The sequence below is a fragment of the Cherax quadricarinatus genome, chromosome 98 (assembly GCF_038502225.1).
Source record: "Cherax quadricarinatus isolate ZL_2023a chromosome 98, ASM3850222v1, whole genome shotgun sequence".
In the NCBI taxonomy this organism is placed as follows: Eukaryota; Metazoa; Arthropoda; class Malacostraca; order Decapoda; family Parastacidae; genus Cherax; species Cherax quadricarinatus.
The window spans coordinates 7,831,632-7,848,804 of NC_091389.1; the positions used below are offsets into that span (position 1 = coordinate 7,831,632).

At 38.4% G+C, this 17,173-nt stretch overlaps 1 protein-coding gene across 1 annotated transcript in view; it reads right to left on the reverse strand.

The window, feature by feature from the left end:
- LOC128702493 (vitamin D3 receptor B) overlaps positions 1-17,173 on the reverse strand; it is a 65,955-nt gene that overhangs the window by 16,994 nt on the left and 31,788 nt on the right. Inside the window, exon 6 of the mRNA XM_070105414.1 lies at positions 15,440-15,640. Within this exon, the coding sequence (XP_069961515.1) occupies positions 15,440-15,640 (201 nt within the window). The remainder of the gene's footprint in view (positions 1-15,439; positions 15,641-17,173) is intronic.

Consider the following 17,173-nt stretch of genomic DNA (forward strand, 5'->3'; position numbering starts at 1 on the left):
GTGGGAGCACCAGTTCAACTGAGCACGAGCTACAGCAAACAGTATGGCAAACACCAGGGATTCACTGTTATCATGTATTAATTAATATTCCCCTTTTAAGAGGAAAGTGAGGGATGTGGTCACAAGTGGTCAAGGAAATATCAAAAACCTCGATAATAACCCATATGAAACATTTGTGCAACATCCTTTCATTTCTGATGCCACTGGTAGTGTCATCCTGCTAGAATGTCTTGTAACCAATGCCCTACGTAAAGAGGAACATTTCTGGAACATGTGCGATACGTATTTGGCAGGCTGGCTGGCCAGCCAGCTGTCTCTGTATCTGTCTGTCTACATGTATAGTGTCTTGTGATAGTGTAGTACAGTGTCTAGTGATAGTGTAGTACAGTGTATTTTGATAGTGTAGTATAGTGTCTAGTGATAGTGTAGTATAGTGTCTTGTGACAGTGTAGTACAGTGTCTAGTGATAGTATAGTATAGTGTCTAGTGATAGTGTAGTATAGTGTCATGTGACAGTGTAGTACAGTGTCTAGTGATAGTGTAGTATAGTGTATTTTGATAGTGTAGTATAGTGTCTAGTGATAGTGTAGTATAGTATCTAGTGATAGTGTAGTATAGTGTCATGTGACAGTGTAGTACAGTGTCTAGTGATAGTGTAGTACAGTGTCTAGTGATAGTGTAGTACAGTGTCTAGTGATAGTGTAGTACAGTGTCTAGTGATAGTGTAGTACAGTGTCTAGTGATAGTGTAGTAGTGTCATGTGACAGTGTAGTACAGTGTCTAGTGATAGTGTAGTATAGTGTCTAGTGATAGTGTAGTATAGTGTCATGTGACAGTGTAGTATAGTGTCTAGTGATAGTGTAGTACAGTGTCTAGTGATAGTGTAGTACAGTGTCTAGTGATAGTGTAGTACAGTGTCTAGTGATAGTGTAGTATAGTGTCATGTGACAGTGTAGTACAGTGTCTAGTGATAGTGTAGTATAGTGTCATGTGACAGTGTAGTATAGTGTCTAGTGATAGTGTAGTATAGTGTCTAGTGATAGTGTAGTATAGTGTCATGTGACAGTGTAGTACAGTGTCTAGTGATAGTGTAGTATAGTGTCTAGTGATAGTGTAGTATAGTGTCTAGTGATAGTGTAGTACAGTGTCTAGTGATAGTGTAGTATAGTGTCTAGTGATAGTGTAGTATAGTGTCTAGTGATAGTGTAGTATAGTGTCTAGTGATAGTGTAGTATAGTGTCATAGTGATAGTGTAGTATAGTGTCTAGTGATAGTGTAGTATAGTGTCTAGTGATAGTGTAGTACAGTGTCTAGTGATAGTGTAGTATAGTGTCATAGTGATAGTGTAGTACAGTGTCTAGTGATAGTGTAGTATAGTGTCTAGTGATAGTGTAGTATAGTGTCTATGTGATAGTGTAGTATAGTGTCTTTTGATAGTGTAGTACAGTGTCTAGTGATAATGTAGTATAGTGTCTAGTGATAGTGTAGTATAGTGTATTTTGATAGTGTAGTATAGTGTCTAGTGATAGTGTAGTACAGTGTCTAGTGATAGTGTAGTATAGTGTCATGTGACAGTGTAGTACAGTGTCTAGTGATAGTGTAGTATAGTGTCTAGTGATAGTGTAGTATAGTGTCATGTGACAGTGTAGTACAGTGTCTAGTGATAGTGTAGTACAGTGTCTAGTGATAGTGTAGTACAGTGTCTAGTGATAGTGTAGTATAGTGTCATGTGACAGTGTAGTACAGTGTCTAGTGATAGTGTAGTATAGTGTATTTTGATAGTGTAGTATAGTGTCTACTGATAGTGTAGTATAGTGTCTAGTGATAGTGTAGTATAGTGTCTAGTGATAGTGTAGTACAGTATCTAGTGATAGTATAGTATAGTGTCTAGTGATAGTGTAGTATAGTGTCTAGTGATAGTGTAGTACAGTGTCTAGTGATAGTGTAGTACAGTGTCTAGTGATAGTGTAGTATAGTGTCTAGTGATAGTGTAGTACAGTGTCTAGTGATAGTGTAGTACAATGTCTAGTGATAGTGTAGTACAGTGTCTTGTGATAGTGTAGTACAGTGTCTAGTGATAGTGTAGTATAGTGTATTTTGATAGTGTAGTATAGTGTCTAGTGATAGTGTAGTATAGTGTCTAGTGATAGTGTAGTATAGTGTATTTTGATAGTGTAGTATAGTGTCTAGTGATAGTGTAGTATAGTGTATTTTGATAGTGTAGTATAGTGTCTAGTGATAGTGTAGTATAGTGTCTAGTGATAGTGTAGTATAGTGTCTAGTGATAGTGTAGTATAGTGTCTAGTGATAGTGTAGTATAGTGTCTAGTGATAGTGTAGTATAGTGTCTAGTGATAGTGTAGTATAGTGTCTAGTGATAGTGTAGTATAGTGTCTAGTGATAGTGTAGTATAGTGTATTTTGATAGTGTAGTATAGTGTCTAGTGATAGTGTAGTATAGTGTCTAGTGATAGTGTAGTATAGTGTCTAGTGATAGTGTAGTATAGTGTCTAGTGATAGTGTAGTATAGTGTCTAGTGATAGTGTAGTATAGTGTCTAGTGATAGTGTAGTATAGTGTCTAGTGATTGTGTAGTATAGTGTATTTTGAGTGTAGTATAGTGTCTTGTGATAGTGTAGTATAGTGTCTAGTGATAGTGTAGTATAGTGTCTTGTGATAGTGTAGTATAGTGTCTAGTGATAGTGTAGTATAGTGTCTAGTGATAGTGTAGTATAGTGTCTAGTGATAGTGTAGTATAGTGTCTTGTGATAGTGTAGTATAGTGTCTAGTGATAGTGTAGTATAGTGTCTAGTGATAGTGTAGTATAGTGTCTAGTGATAGTGTAGTATAGTGTCTAGTGATAGTGTAGTATAGTGTCTTGTGATAGTGTAGTATAGTGTCTTGTGATAGTGTAGTATAGTGTCTAGTGATAGTGTAGTATAGTGTCTTGTGATAGTGTAGTATAGTGTCTAGTGATAGTGTAGTATAGTGTCTAGTGATAGTGTAGTACAGTGTCTAGTGATAGTGTAGTATAGTGTCTTGTGATAGTGTAGTATAGTGTCTAGTGATAGTGTAGTATAGTGTCTTGTGATAGTGTAGTACAGTGTCTAGTGATAGTGTAGTATAGTGTCTTGTGATAGTGTAGTATAGTGTCTTGTGATAGTGTAGTACAGTGTCAAGTGATAGTGTAGTATAGTGTATTTTGATAGTGTAGTATAGTGTCTAGTGATAGTGTAGTATAGTGTCTAGTGATAGTGTAGTATAGTGTCTTGTGATAGTGTAGTATAGTGTCTTGTGATAGTGTAGTATAGTGTCATGTGACAGTGTAGTACAGTGTCTAGTGATAGTGTAGTATAGTGTATTTTGATAGTGTAGTATAGTGTCTAGTGATAGTGTAGTATAGTGTCTAGTGATAGTGTAGTATAGTGTCTTGTGACAGTGTAGTACAGTGTCTAGTGATAGTGTAGTATAGTGTATTTGATAGTGTAGTACAGTCTCTAGTGATAGTGTAGTATAGTGTCTTGTGACAGTGTAGTACAGTGTCTAGTGATAGTGTAGTATAGTGTCTAGTGATAGTGTAGTATAGTGTCTAGTGATAGTGTAGTATAGTGTCTAGTGATAGTGTAGTATAGTGTCTAGTGATAGTGTAGTATAGTGTCTAGTGATAGTGTAGTATAGTGTCTTGTGATAGTGTAGTACAGTGTCTAGTGATAGTGTAGTATAGTGTCTTGTGATAGTGTAGTATAGTGTCTAGTGATAGTGTAGTATAGTGTCTTGTGATAATGTAGTATAGTGTATTTTGATAGTGTAGTATAGTGTCTAGTGATAGTGTAGTATAGTGTCTAGTGATAGTGTAGTATAGTGTCTTGTGATAGTGTAGTATAGTGTATTTTGATAGTGTAGTATAGTGTCTAGTGATAGTGTAGTATAGTGTCTAGTGATAGTGTAGTACAGTGTCTAGTGATAGTGTAGTATAGTGTCTAGTGATAGTGTAGTACAGTGTCTAGTGATAGTGTAGTACAATGTCTAGTGATAGTGTAGTATAGTGTCTAGTGATAGTGTAGTATAGTGTCTAGTGATAGTGTAGTATAGTGTATTTTGATAGTGTAGTACAGTGTCTAGTGATAGTGTAGTATAGTGTCTTGTGATAGTGTAGTATAGTGTCTAGTGATAGTGTAGTATAGTGTCTAGTGATAGTGTAGTGTCTAGTGATAGTGTAGTATAGTGTATTTTGATAGTGTAGTATAGTGTCTAGTGATAGTGTAGTATAGTGTCTTGTGATAGTGTAGTACAGTGTCTAGTGATAGTGTAGTATAGTGTCTTGTGATAGTGTAGTATAGTGTCTAGTGATAGTGTAGTATAGTGTCTTGTGATAGTGTAGTATAGTGTCTTGTGATAGTGTAGTACAGTGTCTAGTGATAGTGTAGTATAGTGTCTAGTGATAGTGTAGTATAGTGTCTAGTGATAGTGTAGTATAGTGTCTAGTGATAGTGTAGTATAGTGTCTAGTGATAGTGTAGTATAGTGTCTAGTGATAGTGTAGTATAGTGTCTAGTGATAGTGTAGTATAGTGTCTAGTGATAGTGTAGTATAGTGTCTAGTGATAGTGTAGTATAGTGTCTAGTGATAGTGTAGTATAGTGTCTAGTGATAGTGTAGTATAGTGTCTAGTGATAGTGTAGTATAGTGTCTAGTGATAGTGTAGTATAGTGTATTTTGATAGTGTAGTACAGTGTCTTTTGATAGTGTAGTATAGTGTCTAGTGATAGTGTAGTATAGTGTCTAGTGATAGTGTAGTATAGTATCTAGTGATAGTGTAGTATAGTGTCTAGTGATAGTGTAGTATAGTGTCTAGTGATAGTGTAGTATAGTGTATTTTGATAGTGTAGTATAGTGTATTTTGATAGTGTAGTACAGTGTCTTTTGATAGTGTAGTATAGTGTCTACTGACACTATACTACACTCAAAATGGAATTCATCTATAAAGTTTGGAAACATACCTAATAAACAGAGAAAATGTTATTTTAGTGCCAGTAATGTCTGCATTGTTTATTCTAGACTCTATTTTCAAATTAGAATATTTTGAACTTTGTAAAATTGGGAAAATTACCAAGTTCTGATCACTTTATTGGGTAGTTGAAGTAGTTCATTAGGCAGTTTTTTCTGCTCAATCGATAAAATAGACGTAATACTCGTAAAACAGTTAAGAATTTGGTCAACTCGAATAATGTAATTGGCCTAAAATAGGAGTCAGAGTGGGCACAATCGCAAATGCATAAATACCGCTGACGCAGCCAAATTAGCTATAGCATAATTTTGTCAATTTTCCATCAAATTTCATACTTTTTGTTTTATAACCTTCAGAAAAAGATTCTCTACCATTCTGTAAGAGAAATTAACAAATTTTTTTTTTTAAATTCTTGGACCCTGTGGACAAGTTTCAGACTGGGGCTCTGGACCCTGAAAGGCTTAATGACCTTGATAAAGGAATTAAAAGTGGCATTAGTAAATTTGCTGATGATAAAAAAATACGTCAGTAAGATTTAGACAAAATAATGTCTTGGTATGAAAAGTGGCAGATGAAGTTCAACGTGGACATGTGTATGAAAAGTGGCAGATGAAGTTCAACGTGGACATGTGTATGAAAAGTGGCAGATGAAGTTCAACGTGGACATGTGTATGAAAAGTGGCAGATGAAGTTCAACGTGGACATGTGTATGAAAAGTGGCAGATGAAGTTCAACGTGGACATGTGTATGAAAAGTGGCAGATGAAGTTCAACGTGGACATGTGTATGAAAAGTGGCAGATGAAGTTCAACGTGGACATGTGTATGAAAAGTGGCAGATGAAGTTCAACGTGGACATGTGTAAAGTCCAAGTCCTCGGGAATGAATATAAGCCTCGAAGATATAAATTAGGTGAAGTAGAGCTTGATCTCAGAGTGTGAGGCATGATGAGCAGAAATCTAAAGCCAAGACAGCAGTGCCTAAGTGTGCACAATAAGGTTAAAAATTCACTTAGATTTATATCAAGACCTAACACATTAAAATCACTCTTGGCGATTTTAATGTGTACCTGCATGCCAGCACAGTGTATGTATGTTTATTTAGGTACAGGTACACATAAGTATAATTATCAGAGTACAGTGGACCTTCAGTTATCGGCCAACTTGCTTATCGGCCGGGTTTTTGGCTCCGGGTTATTGGCTATTATTTTACATATCGGCGGTAAGGTATGCATCAACCTGCCACCACCAGCCACTCGCGCATCAGTCTGGCTTTGTCTCTGGGTGAGTGAGGAAGCTTCTGCTCATTCATCCAAACATTTCGCTATAATTCATTGATTTTCATGGTTATCAATTAAATGCAACTAGGAAATAAGTAGCCATGGCCATAAAGAAAGTTCCTAGTAAAATTCCTTTGGTAAAGAAAGTTAGAAACATGATGGAATTTAAGAAACAAGTTGTTGAAAAGTTTGAGAGTGGTTTTCGAGTACTAGAACTTGCCAGGATGTACGGGAAAAACAAATCAACAATTACTTGTATCTTGGCAAAGAAAGAACAAATCAAGGAAGATGATGTGGTAAAATGTGTTAACCAAACAAAGGTCACCAATAATTGAAGATATGGAGAAATTGTGGGTTTTGTGGATCACCGAAAAGCAATTAGTAGGAGATAGTGTTGCGGAGTCGATGATTTGTGAGAAGGCAAGGCAGTTACATGCGGATCTTGTAAAGAAAATGCCTGGAACAAATGCTGCTCTTAGTGAATTTAGGGCCAGCAAAGGCTGGTTTGAGAGATTTAAGAAGCGTAGTGGCATACACAGTGTGGTAAGGCATGGCGAGGCTGCAAGGATTCCTCCCCCAACAAGTGTTTAACTGTGACAAACCAGGCCTCTTTTGGAAGAAAATGCCAAAGAGGACCTACATTACACAGGAGGAAAAAGCACTCCCAGGACACAAGCCTATGAAAGACAGGCTTACTCTTTTGTTCTGTGCTAACACTAGTGGGGATTTCAAAGTGAAGCCTTTACTGGCGTCTCACTCTGAAAATCCCAGAGTGTTCAAGAAAAACAATGTCGTCAAGAATAGATTGTGAGTGATGTGGAAAGCTAATAATAAGGCGTGGGTCACAAGACACATTTTCAAATAGTGGGTCAATGATGTGTTTGACCCAAGTGTGAAAAAATACCTCCTGGAAAAGAAATTGCCACTCAAGTGCCTCCTGGTACTAGACAATGTTCCTGCACATCCTACAGACTTGGAAGACCAAGTGTTTAAGGACTTCAGTTTTATAACAGTGAGGTTCTAGCCTCCTAACACCACTCCTCTCATCCAGCCTATGGACCAGCAGGTCATTTCTAACCTCAAAAAACTCTACACAAAAACAGTGTTTCAAAGGTGCTTTGAAGTGACCTCGGACACTCATTAACCCTACGAGAGTTCTGGAGGAATCACTTCATTATCCTCCATTGCATAAGTCTTATAGGTAAGGCTTGGCAGGGAGTGACTTCCAGGACTTTGAACTCTGCTTGGAGAAAATTGTGGCCAGACTGTGTCCAAGAGAAGGATTTTGAAGGGTTTGGGGCTGATCCTGAGGACCCTATGCCTGTTGCACAATCTGTTGTGGCACTGAGGAAGTCCATGGGGTTAGATGTGAGTGGCCAGGATGTGGAATAGTTGGTGGAGGACCACAGGGAAGAGCTAACCACTGAAGAGCTGCAAGACCTTCAACTGGAACAGCAACAGACTGCAGCTGAGGAAATTGCTTCAGAGGAGGAGGAAGAGAGAGGGGAGAAGGTGCCTTCTTCAGTGATTAAGGACATGTGTGCAAAGTGGAATGAGTTGCAAACTTTTGTTGAAAAGTATCACCCTGACCAAGCTGAAACAAGCCATATCTGCAACATGTTCAATGACAAAACCTTGTCCCACCTCAGGGAAATCTTAAAGAGACGCCAGTAACAGAGTACTCTTGAGAGTTATTTTGTGCGACAGAGGTCCAGTGACTCTCAAGCTGGTCCTAGTGGCATTAAAAGACAAAGATGGAAAGTAACCCCAGAGAGGGACTTGTTACCTGAAGTCCTTATGGATGAGGATTCCCCTTCCAAACAATAAACCCCAACTCCCTTTCTCCTCCTCCCTCTCTCCTCCTCCCTCTCTCCTCCTCCCTCTCTCCTCCTCCCTCTCTCCTCCTCCCTCTCTCCTCCTCCCTCTCTCCTCCTCCCTCTCTCCTCCTCCCTCTCTCCTCCTCCATCTCTCCTCCCTCTCTCCTCCTCCCTCTCTCCTCCTCCCTCTCTCCCATAAGCCAAAAAGACTCTTCAGTAAAGGTATGTAATAGTGATTTAATCATTCATGTATTTATTTTATTTAGTTCTCATTGTTTTGTGTATGCAAAATTATAAATAATCTTCAAAAAATGAATTTTTTGTTAACTTTTGGGTGTCTGGAGTGAATTAATTGTATTTACATTAATTCTTATGGGAAATATTATTTTGGTTTTCAGCCATTTCACTTTTAGGCTGACCTTCTGGAACGGATTACGGTCGATAACCGAGGGTCGACTGTATACATAAAACATGAAATAACTTTAAAACTCTTGAAATTTTGGAAAGTTTCCAGACATGATGGAGAGATGCAATGCTCATGGAGAATGTAAACAAACTGGGTGGGGCACAGTGACCATATTAGAAAGTCAGGTGGGGGGGGGGGTCCATATAGCGAGTTTTGGTCATAATTTGAAATGTCAGTATTAGCGGAATGCCATAAGGCGAAACGACGTAAACTGGGGCGCACTGTATATGCATTCGTATGCAACACAACTACACAATATTACCATTACATTGTTTACAAAAATAGTTTACACAAATCAACAATCAAACAAGTTCTTTAATATTATTGCTAGTACTACTACTAGTGCTACTACTGCTATTGTTATTACTGGTGCTAGTGCTACTACTTGTGCTAGTGCTACTACTGCTATTGTTACTGGTGCTAGTGCTACTGCTTGTGCTAGTGCTACTGCTAGTACTAGTGCTACTACTACTAGTGCTAGTACTAGTATTAGTGTTAGTGCTACTCCTGGTACTAGTGCTACTGCTAGTACTAGTGCTACTACTGCTAGTGCTATTAGTGATACTCCTAGTGCTACTACTACTGCTGCTACTAGTGCTAGTATTACTAGTGCTACTGCTAGTGCAACTATCTGTGCTAGTGCTACTACTGCTAGTGCAACTATCTGTGCTAGTGCTACCACTACTAGTGCTACTGCTAGTGCTACTACTAGTGGTAGTATTACTACTAGTGCTAATGCTAGTAGTGCTACTGCTAGTGCTATTACTGCTAGTGCTACTGCTAGTGCTATTACTGCTAGTGCTACTGCTACTATTAGTGCTGTTAGTGCTACTGCTGCTTGTGCTACTACTAGTGCTGCTACTAGTATTATTGCTACTAGTGCTACTGTTATTGCTACTACTGCTAGTATTAGTGCTAGTGCTACTACTAGTGCTACAACTGTCAGTGCTACTACTAGTACTACTACTAGTGCTACTGCTAGTACTAGTGGCAGTGCTACTACTAGTGCTACTGCTAGTACTAGTGGTAGTGCTACTACTAGTGCTAGTACTAGTAGTGCTACCACTACTAGAGCTACTGCTAGTACTAGTGCTACTACTAGTAATACTAGCACTACTACTAGTGCTACTGGTAGTACTAGTGGTAGTCCTACTATTAACGCTACTGCTGCCTTCCTCATCCTGTCCTCTCTCGAAACCTTCTCATCACTCTCTCACTCACCTGTGACTTGACGATTGTTCATAATACACCAAAACAGCGACACGCATTTCCTCTCTTATACACAGGTTCTTAACCCTTAATCCTTTCAGGGTCGCCAGCCCCTCTCCGAGACTTGTTCTCAGGGTCGCCCAAATTTTAAAAAAAAATTATTTTTTCTTAAGAAAAGATAGAGAATCTTTTCCTGATCATAATGACACCAAAAGTATGAAATTTGATGGAAAACTTACGGAATTATGCTCTTGCGAAGTTAGCGGTCTCAATGATGTTTAAACATCAGCAATTTTGCCCACTTTGAGCTCTATTTTCGGCTAATTCCAGTGTACTAGTCCACAAAAATCATAACTATTTCACTATAACTCCATTTTTTCTATTGAATGAGTACAAGAAACCACCCATTTACATATCTCAACTTTCCAATAAAGTGGTCAGAATTTAGCAATTTTGCCAATTTCACACACACACTTCAAAAGATGCCAATTTCCGAATAGGGTCCAGAATAAACAAGAAAGACATTCCTGGCACTAAAATAACATGTTCTCTGTTCGTTAGTCACATCCCCAGGCCCCTCTTATATTTCTTTGGCTTTCCACTTTGAATTTTTATTCTTACAAAAAATAGAAGATTTACTGTTATGCAGACTACTGCATTAGTGTAGAAATGGTATAAATAATATCAGCGCACTTGTGAAAGAATATTAGACTCGCCAGTTGACGTGTATTGGACGCTTGGCATGATTTGTTTACTTTTGAACTTTGGTAAAAATCGAACATTTCTGCTACTTTGAGCTCAATTTCAAGGTACTTTTCATTGTGAAACCAGTCAAAATCGTCTCAATTTGTGTAATATGTCTTCCATTCTATAAAATGAGACCAGGAAAACTAGAATACCATCATAAATACCATATGAAAATGCAGTGCAAAGTCGCTGTTTTAATCCAAAAACACTGTCAAAGTTATTTTTTCTCATTATGCACTGCATGCTGCAGGATTTTTTCATAGTGCGCACACTGACCACATAGACCCATTCTTTCATATGTAGGCCTACCAGCTTTCTCTCACTAGATTTGAGGGTGCTAGAATTTAGGCATACTAGCACGTCAAAAAACCTGTGGCGTAAGCAGTACTAGTACAGCCGAAACCCTGAAAGAGTTAAACTGTTCAAACGTAGATCTGTGTTCGCACTCATAAGTTCTCCGAACATAGATCTACACTCGATTTTACATTATTTCTTATGTAAAAAAAAAAGTAGATCTACATTCAGAGCACTACGCATGCAAACGTAGATCTACGTTTGGACAGTTTAAGGATTAAATAACCATAAACAAAGAGACAACTATTACATCGACTTGACTAATAACATTACAGACCAAAACATCGCAGGTTATTAACTGTTTGAGGGTCCAAAGGTCAAATCTCAGAGTGATAGCCAGGGTCCAAGAAATTAAAAAAAAAAAAAAAAAAAAAAATTATCTTACAAAATGGTAGAAAATCTTTTTCTGAAGGGAATAAACAAAAAGTATGAAATTTAATGGAAAATTGATGAAATTATGCTTGTGAATTTTGAAGCATCAGCGATGTTTACGCATCAGTGATTTTGCCGACTTTGACTCCCATTTCAGGCCAATTACATTATATTAGTCGACCAAATTCTAAGCTATTTCACTAGTATTACTTCTATTTTATCGATTGAGGACAAGAAATCACCCAGTCAACTGTTTCAACTACCCAATAGTGTGATCGGAAAATGGTAATTTGGCCAATTTAACACAAAGTTCAAAATAGTTTAACCCTTTGACTGTTTTGGTCGCATATATACGTCTTACGAGCCACCATGTTTGACGTGTATATTTTTTTTTTTATTATTATTATCACACTGGCCGATTCCCACCAAGGCAGGGTGGCCCGAAAAAGAAAAACTTTCACCATCATTCACTCCATCACTGTCTTGCCAGAAGGGTGCTTTACACTACAGTTTTTAAACTGCAACATTAACACCCCTCCTTCAGAGTGCAGGCACTGTACTTCCCATCTCCAGGACTCAAGTCCGGCCTGCCGGTTTCCCTGAATCCCTTCATAAATGTTACTTTGCTCACACTCCAACAGCACATCAAGTATTAAAAACCATTTGTCTCCATTCACTCCTATCAAACACGCTCACGCATGCCTGCTGGAAGTCCAAGCCCCTCGCACACAAAACCTCCTTTACCCCCTCCCTCCAACCCTTCCTAGGCCGACCCCTACCCCGCCTTCCTTCCACTACAGACTGATACACTCTTGAAGTCATTCTGTTTCGCTCCATTCTCTCTACATGTCCGAACCACCTCAACAACCCTTCCTCAGCCCTCTGGACAACAGTTTTGGTAATCCCGCACCTCCTCCTAACTTCCAAACTACGAATTCTCTGCATTATATTCACACCACACATTGCCCTCAGACATGACATCTCCACTGCCTCCAGCCTTCTCCACGCTGCAACATTCATCACCCATGCTTCACACCCATATAAGAGCGTTGGTAAAACTATACTTTCATACATTCCCCTCTTTGCCTCCAAGGACAAAGTTCTTTGTCTCCACAGACTCCTAAGTGCACCACTCACTCTTTTTCCCTCATCAATTCTATGATTCACCTCATCTTTCATAGACCCATCCGCTGACACGTCCACTTCCAAATATCTGAATACGTTCACCTCCTCCATACTCTCTCCCTCCAATCTGATATTCAATCTTTCATCACCTAATCTTTTTGTTATCCTCATAACCTTACTCTTTCCTGTATTCACCTTTAATTTTCTTCTTTTGCACACCCTACCAAATTCATCCACCAATCTCTGCAGCTTCTCTTCAGAATCTCCCAAAAGCACAGTGTCATCAGCAAAGAGCAGCTGTGACAACTCCCACTTTGTGTGTGATTCTTTATCTTTTAACTCCACGCCTCTTGCCAAGACCCTCGCATTTACTTCTCTTACAACCCCATCTATAAATATATTAAACAACCACGGTGACATCACACATCCTTGTCTAAGGCCTACTTTTACTGGGAAAAAATTTCCCTCTTTCCTACATACTCTAACTTGAGCCTCACTATCCTCGTAAAAACTCTTCACTGCTTTCAGTAACCTACCTCCTACACCATACACTTGCAACATCTGCCACATTGCCCCCCTATCCACCCTGTCATACGCCTTTTCCAAATCCATAAATGCCACAAAGACCTCTTTAGCCTTATCTAAATACTGTTCACTTATGTTTCACTGTAAACACCTGGTCCACACACCCCCTACCTTTCCTAAAGCCTCCTTGTTCATCTGCTATCCTATTCTCCGTCTTCCTCTTAATTCTTTCAATTATAACTCTACCATACACTTTACCAGGTACACTCAACAGACTTATCCCCCTATAATTTTTGCACTCTCTTTTATCCCCTTTGCCTTTATACAAAGGAACTATGCATGCTCTCTGCCAATCCCTAGGTACCTTACCCTCTTCCATACATTTATTAAATAATTGCACCAACCACTCCAAAACTATATCCCCACCTGCTTTTAACATTTCTATCTTTATCCCATCAATCCCGGCTGCCTTACCCCCTTTCATTTTACCTACTGCCTCACGAACTTCCCCCACACTCACAACTGGCTCTTCCTCACTCCTACAAGATGTTATTCCTCCTTGCCCTATACACGAAATCACAGCTTCCCTATCTTCATCAACATTTAACAATTCCTCAAAATATTCCCTCCATCTTCCCAATACCTCTAACTCTCCATTTAATAACTCTCCTCTCCTATTTTTAACTGACGAATCCATTTGTTCTCTAGGCTTCCTTAACTTGTTAATCTCACTCCAAAACTTTTTCTTATTTTCAACAAAATTTGTTGATAACATCTCACCCACTCTCTCATTTGCTCTCTTTTTACATGTGAGAGAATGGATGTGTGTGTGCACCATATTAAAAAAATCCTGCAGCACACAGTGCATAAAGAAAAAAAAAAAACTTTGACCATTTTTTTTTAATTAAAATGCCGACTTTGTGGTCTATTTTTGTATTGTATTTATGGTTGTATTCTCGTTTTCTTGGTCTCATTGATAGAATGGAAAACATATTATAGAAGCAGAGGTGATTTTGATTGGTTTTACTATGAAAAGAACATGGAAATGGAGCTCAAAGTAGGGGAAATGTTTGATTTTTGCTGATGTTCAAAAGTAAACAAATGATGTCATTGTCCAATAAATGTCCAAGTAGCCATTCTAATATGAAGTCCTAAATGGGTTGACATTATTTATACAATTATTACAATATTGCAGTAGTCTGCATAACAGTAAATCTCCTATTTTTTGTTTGAATAAAAATTCAAAATAGAAAGCAAGAGTAATATCAGAGGGGCCTGGAGACATGACTGATGAACAAAGAAAATGTTATTTTAGTGCCAGAATGTCTGCATTGTTCATTCTGGACCTTATTTTGAAATTATCATATTTTTTAATTTGCGTGAAATTGGCCAAATTACAAATTTCTGACCACGTTATTGGGTAGTTGAAATTGGTAAATGGGCAGTTTCTTATACTCAATTGATAGAAAAAATGGAGTTCTAAAGAAATAGCTGTGAGTTTGGTCAACTGGAACAATGGAATTAGCCGAAAATAGGGTTCAAAGTGACCAAAATCACCGATTCGTAAATATCGCTGAGGTCGCTAACCTCACGAGAACATAATTCTGCCAGTTTTCCATCAAGTTTTGTTCTTTTGGTGTCATTACAATCAGGAAAAGATTCTCTATCATTTCAGAAAAAAATAATTACCAGGACACACCTCAGGATTTGAAAGGGTTGCGACAGTCAAGGGGTTAAAATACTCCAATTTCAAAATAGAGTCCTGAATTAACAACGCAGACATTCCTGGCACTAAACTAACATTTACTCAGTTCATTAGTTATGTTTTCAGGCTTTACAATTGAATTCCATTTTGATTTTTTATCCACAACGAATTTTTATTCATACCAAAAAATAGAAGATTTACTCTTATGCAGTGTTGTAATAATTGTATAAATAATATCAGCACATTCGTGAACATATATTAAACCCACCAGCTCACATGTTTACTCGTGATAACATTTGTTTACTCTTGAACTTCGGCAAAAATTGAACTTTTCTGCTATTTTGAGCTCAGTTTCAAGCCATTTTCAGTACTAAAACCAATCAAAATCATCTATATTTCTGTAATATATCTTCCATTCTACCAAATGAGACCAAGAAATCATGAATAAAACTGTTAAAAAGATACGAAAAAACACCACAAAATCGCCGTTTTAATCCATAATTATGGCCAGTTTTTTTTTTTCTCTATGCACTGCATGCTGCAGGATTATTTTGTGGTGCACACTTACCACAAAGATGTGTTCTCTAGTATCTAGGCTAAAATTTACTGCTCACAGGTTATCTGAATGAGCTGAGCTCAAGGCGTATATCTACGGTTTAGACCCTGGCTTCAAAGCAATAGATCTACAGAATTGACCCTCAAAGGGTTGAATAACCTGAAACAAAGATGTCCATTACATCAACTCCACTAATAACATCACAAATAGATCAAAATATTGCAGGTTATTAAATAACCTCAAAGACATCCGTTACATCAACTCCACTAATAACATCACCAACCATCCAGGAATCCTTATCCGGGTCGTAAGCGCAGACGGAGCGTAGAATCATCATCTCTGTGCAGCCTCCCTTGAGCAGAGCAATTTGGTCTTCCTGGCACAGGCTCTTAAAGGCCGATATCCTCTTCGACATCTTGATGAGCCGGCGGATGGCGATTTCTGTCAGGTTGATGATGTTGATCAACGACGGATTGCTGAGATCCTGCAAGCAAACAAGATAGATTGCAAGATTCACTGGTAGAAATTAATGTTGCAATGTTGCTACATAATGTTGTGTTGTTGCTACATTATAACCTAATCTAACCTGACCCACATTATAACCTAACCTACATTATACCCTAACCTACATTATAACCTAACCTACATTATACCCTAACCTAACCTACATTATACCCTAACCTAACCTACATTATACCCTAACCTACATTATACACTAACCTAACCTACATTATACCTTAACCTACATTATAACCTAACCTACATTATACCCTAACTTAACCTAACCTAACGCACACCTCATTTTCCTGGTCTATCATCTGATGCTGGTAATGTAAAATTCCACTTATCAATTCCTTACTGAAGAGTCTCACCTCACCCCACCTCACCATCACCCCAAGACCAGACTTCATTGTTGAGTGCCATGCCAACCAGGCTGTTGCTGCCAGCAATACAATACAACTTTATTTCTTTTCTGAAGTATACAAACTATAGTTTACATGCAACAGAATACTGATAGGCACAAAAGAAACTTGACAGCATGTGGTACATTTCCGGCAGACAGTAGGCTAGTAGTTTGTTAGATTATGTATTGGTGGATAAAAGGTTCATGGGTAGGCTCCAGGATGTACATGTTTATAGAGGGGCAACTGATATATCGGATCATTATCTAGTTGTAGCTACAGTTAGAGTAAGAGGTAGATGGGAAAAGAGGAAGGTGGAAACAACAAGTAAGAGGGAGGTGAAAGTGTATAAACTAAGGGAGGAGGAAGTTCGGGCGAGATATAAGCGACTATTGGCAGACAGGTGGGCTAGTGCAAAGTTGAGTAGTGGGGGGGGGGGGGGGTTGAAGAGGGTTGGAATAGTTTTAAAAATGCAGTATTAGAATGTGGGGCAGAAGTTTGTGGTTATAGGAGGGTGGGGGCAGGTGGAAAGAGGAGTGATTGGTGGAATGATGAAGTAAAGGGTGTGATAAAAGAGAAAAAGGTAGCTTATGAGAGGTTTTTACAAAGCAGAAGTGTTATAAGAGGAGCAGAGTATATGGAGAGTAAAAGAAAGGTGAAGAGAGTGGTGAGAGAGTGCAAAAGGAGAGCAGATGAAAGAGTGGGAGAGGCAATGTCAAGAAATTTTCATGAAAATAAGAAAAAATTTTAGAGCGAGTTAAACAAGTTAAGAAAGCCTAGGGAAAGTATGGATTTGTTAGTTAAAAACAGAGTAGGGGAGTTAGTAGATGGGGAGAGGGAGGTATTAGGTAGATGGTGAGAATATTTTGAGGAACTTTTAAATGTCGACGAAGAAAGGGAGGAGGTAATTTCATGCACTGGCCAGGGAGGTATACCATCTTTTAGGAGTGAAGAAGAGCAGAATGTAAGTGTGGTGGAGGTACGTGAGGCATTACGTAGAATGAAAGGGGATAAAACAGCTGGAACTGATGGGATCATGACAGAAATGTTAAAAGCAGGGGGAGATATAGTGTTGGAGTGGTTGGTACTTTTGTTTAATAAATGTATGAAAGAGG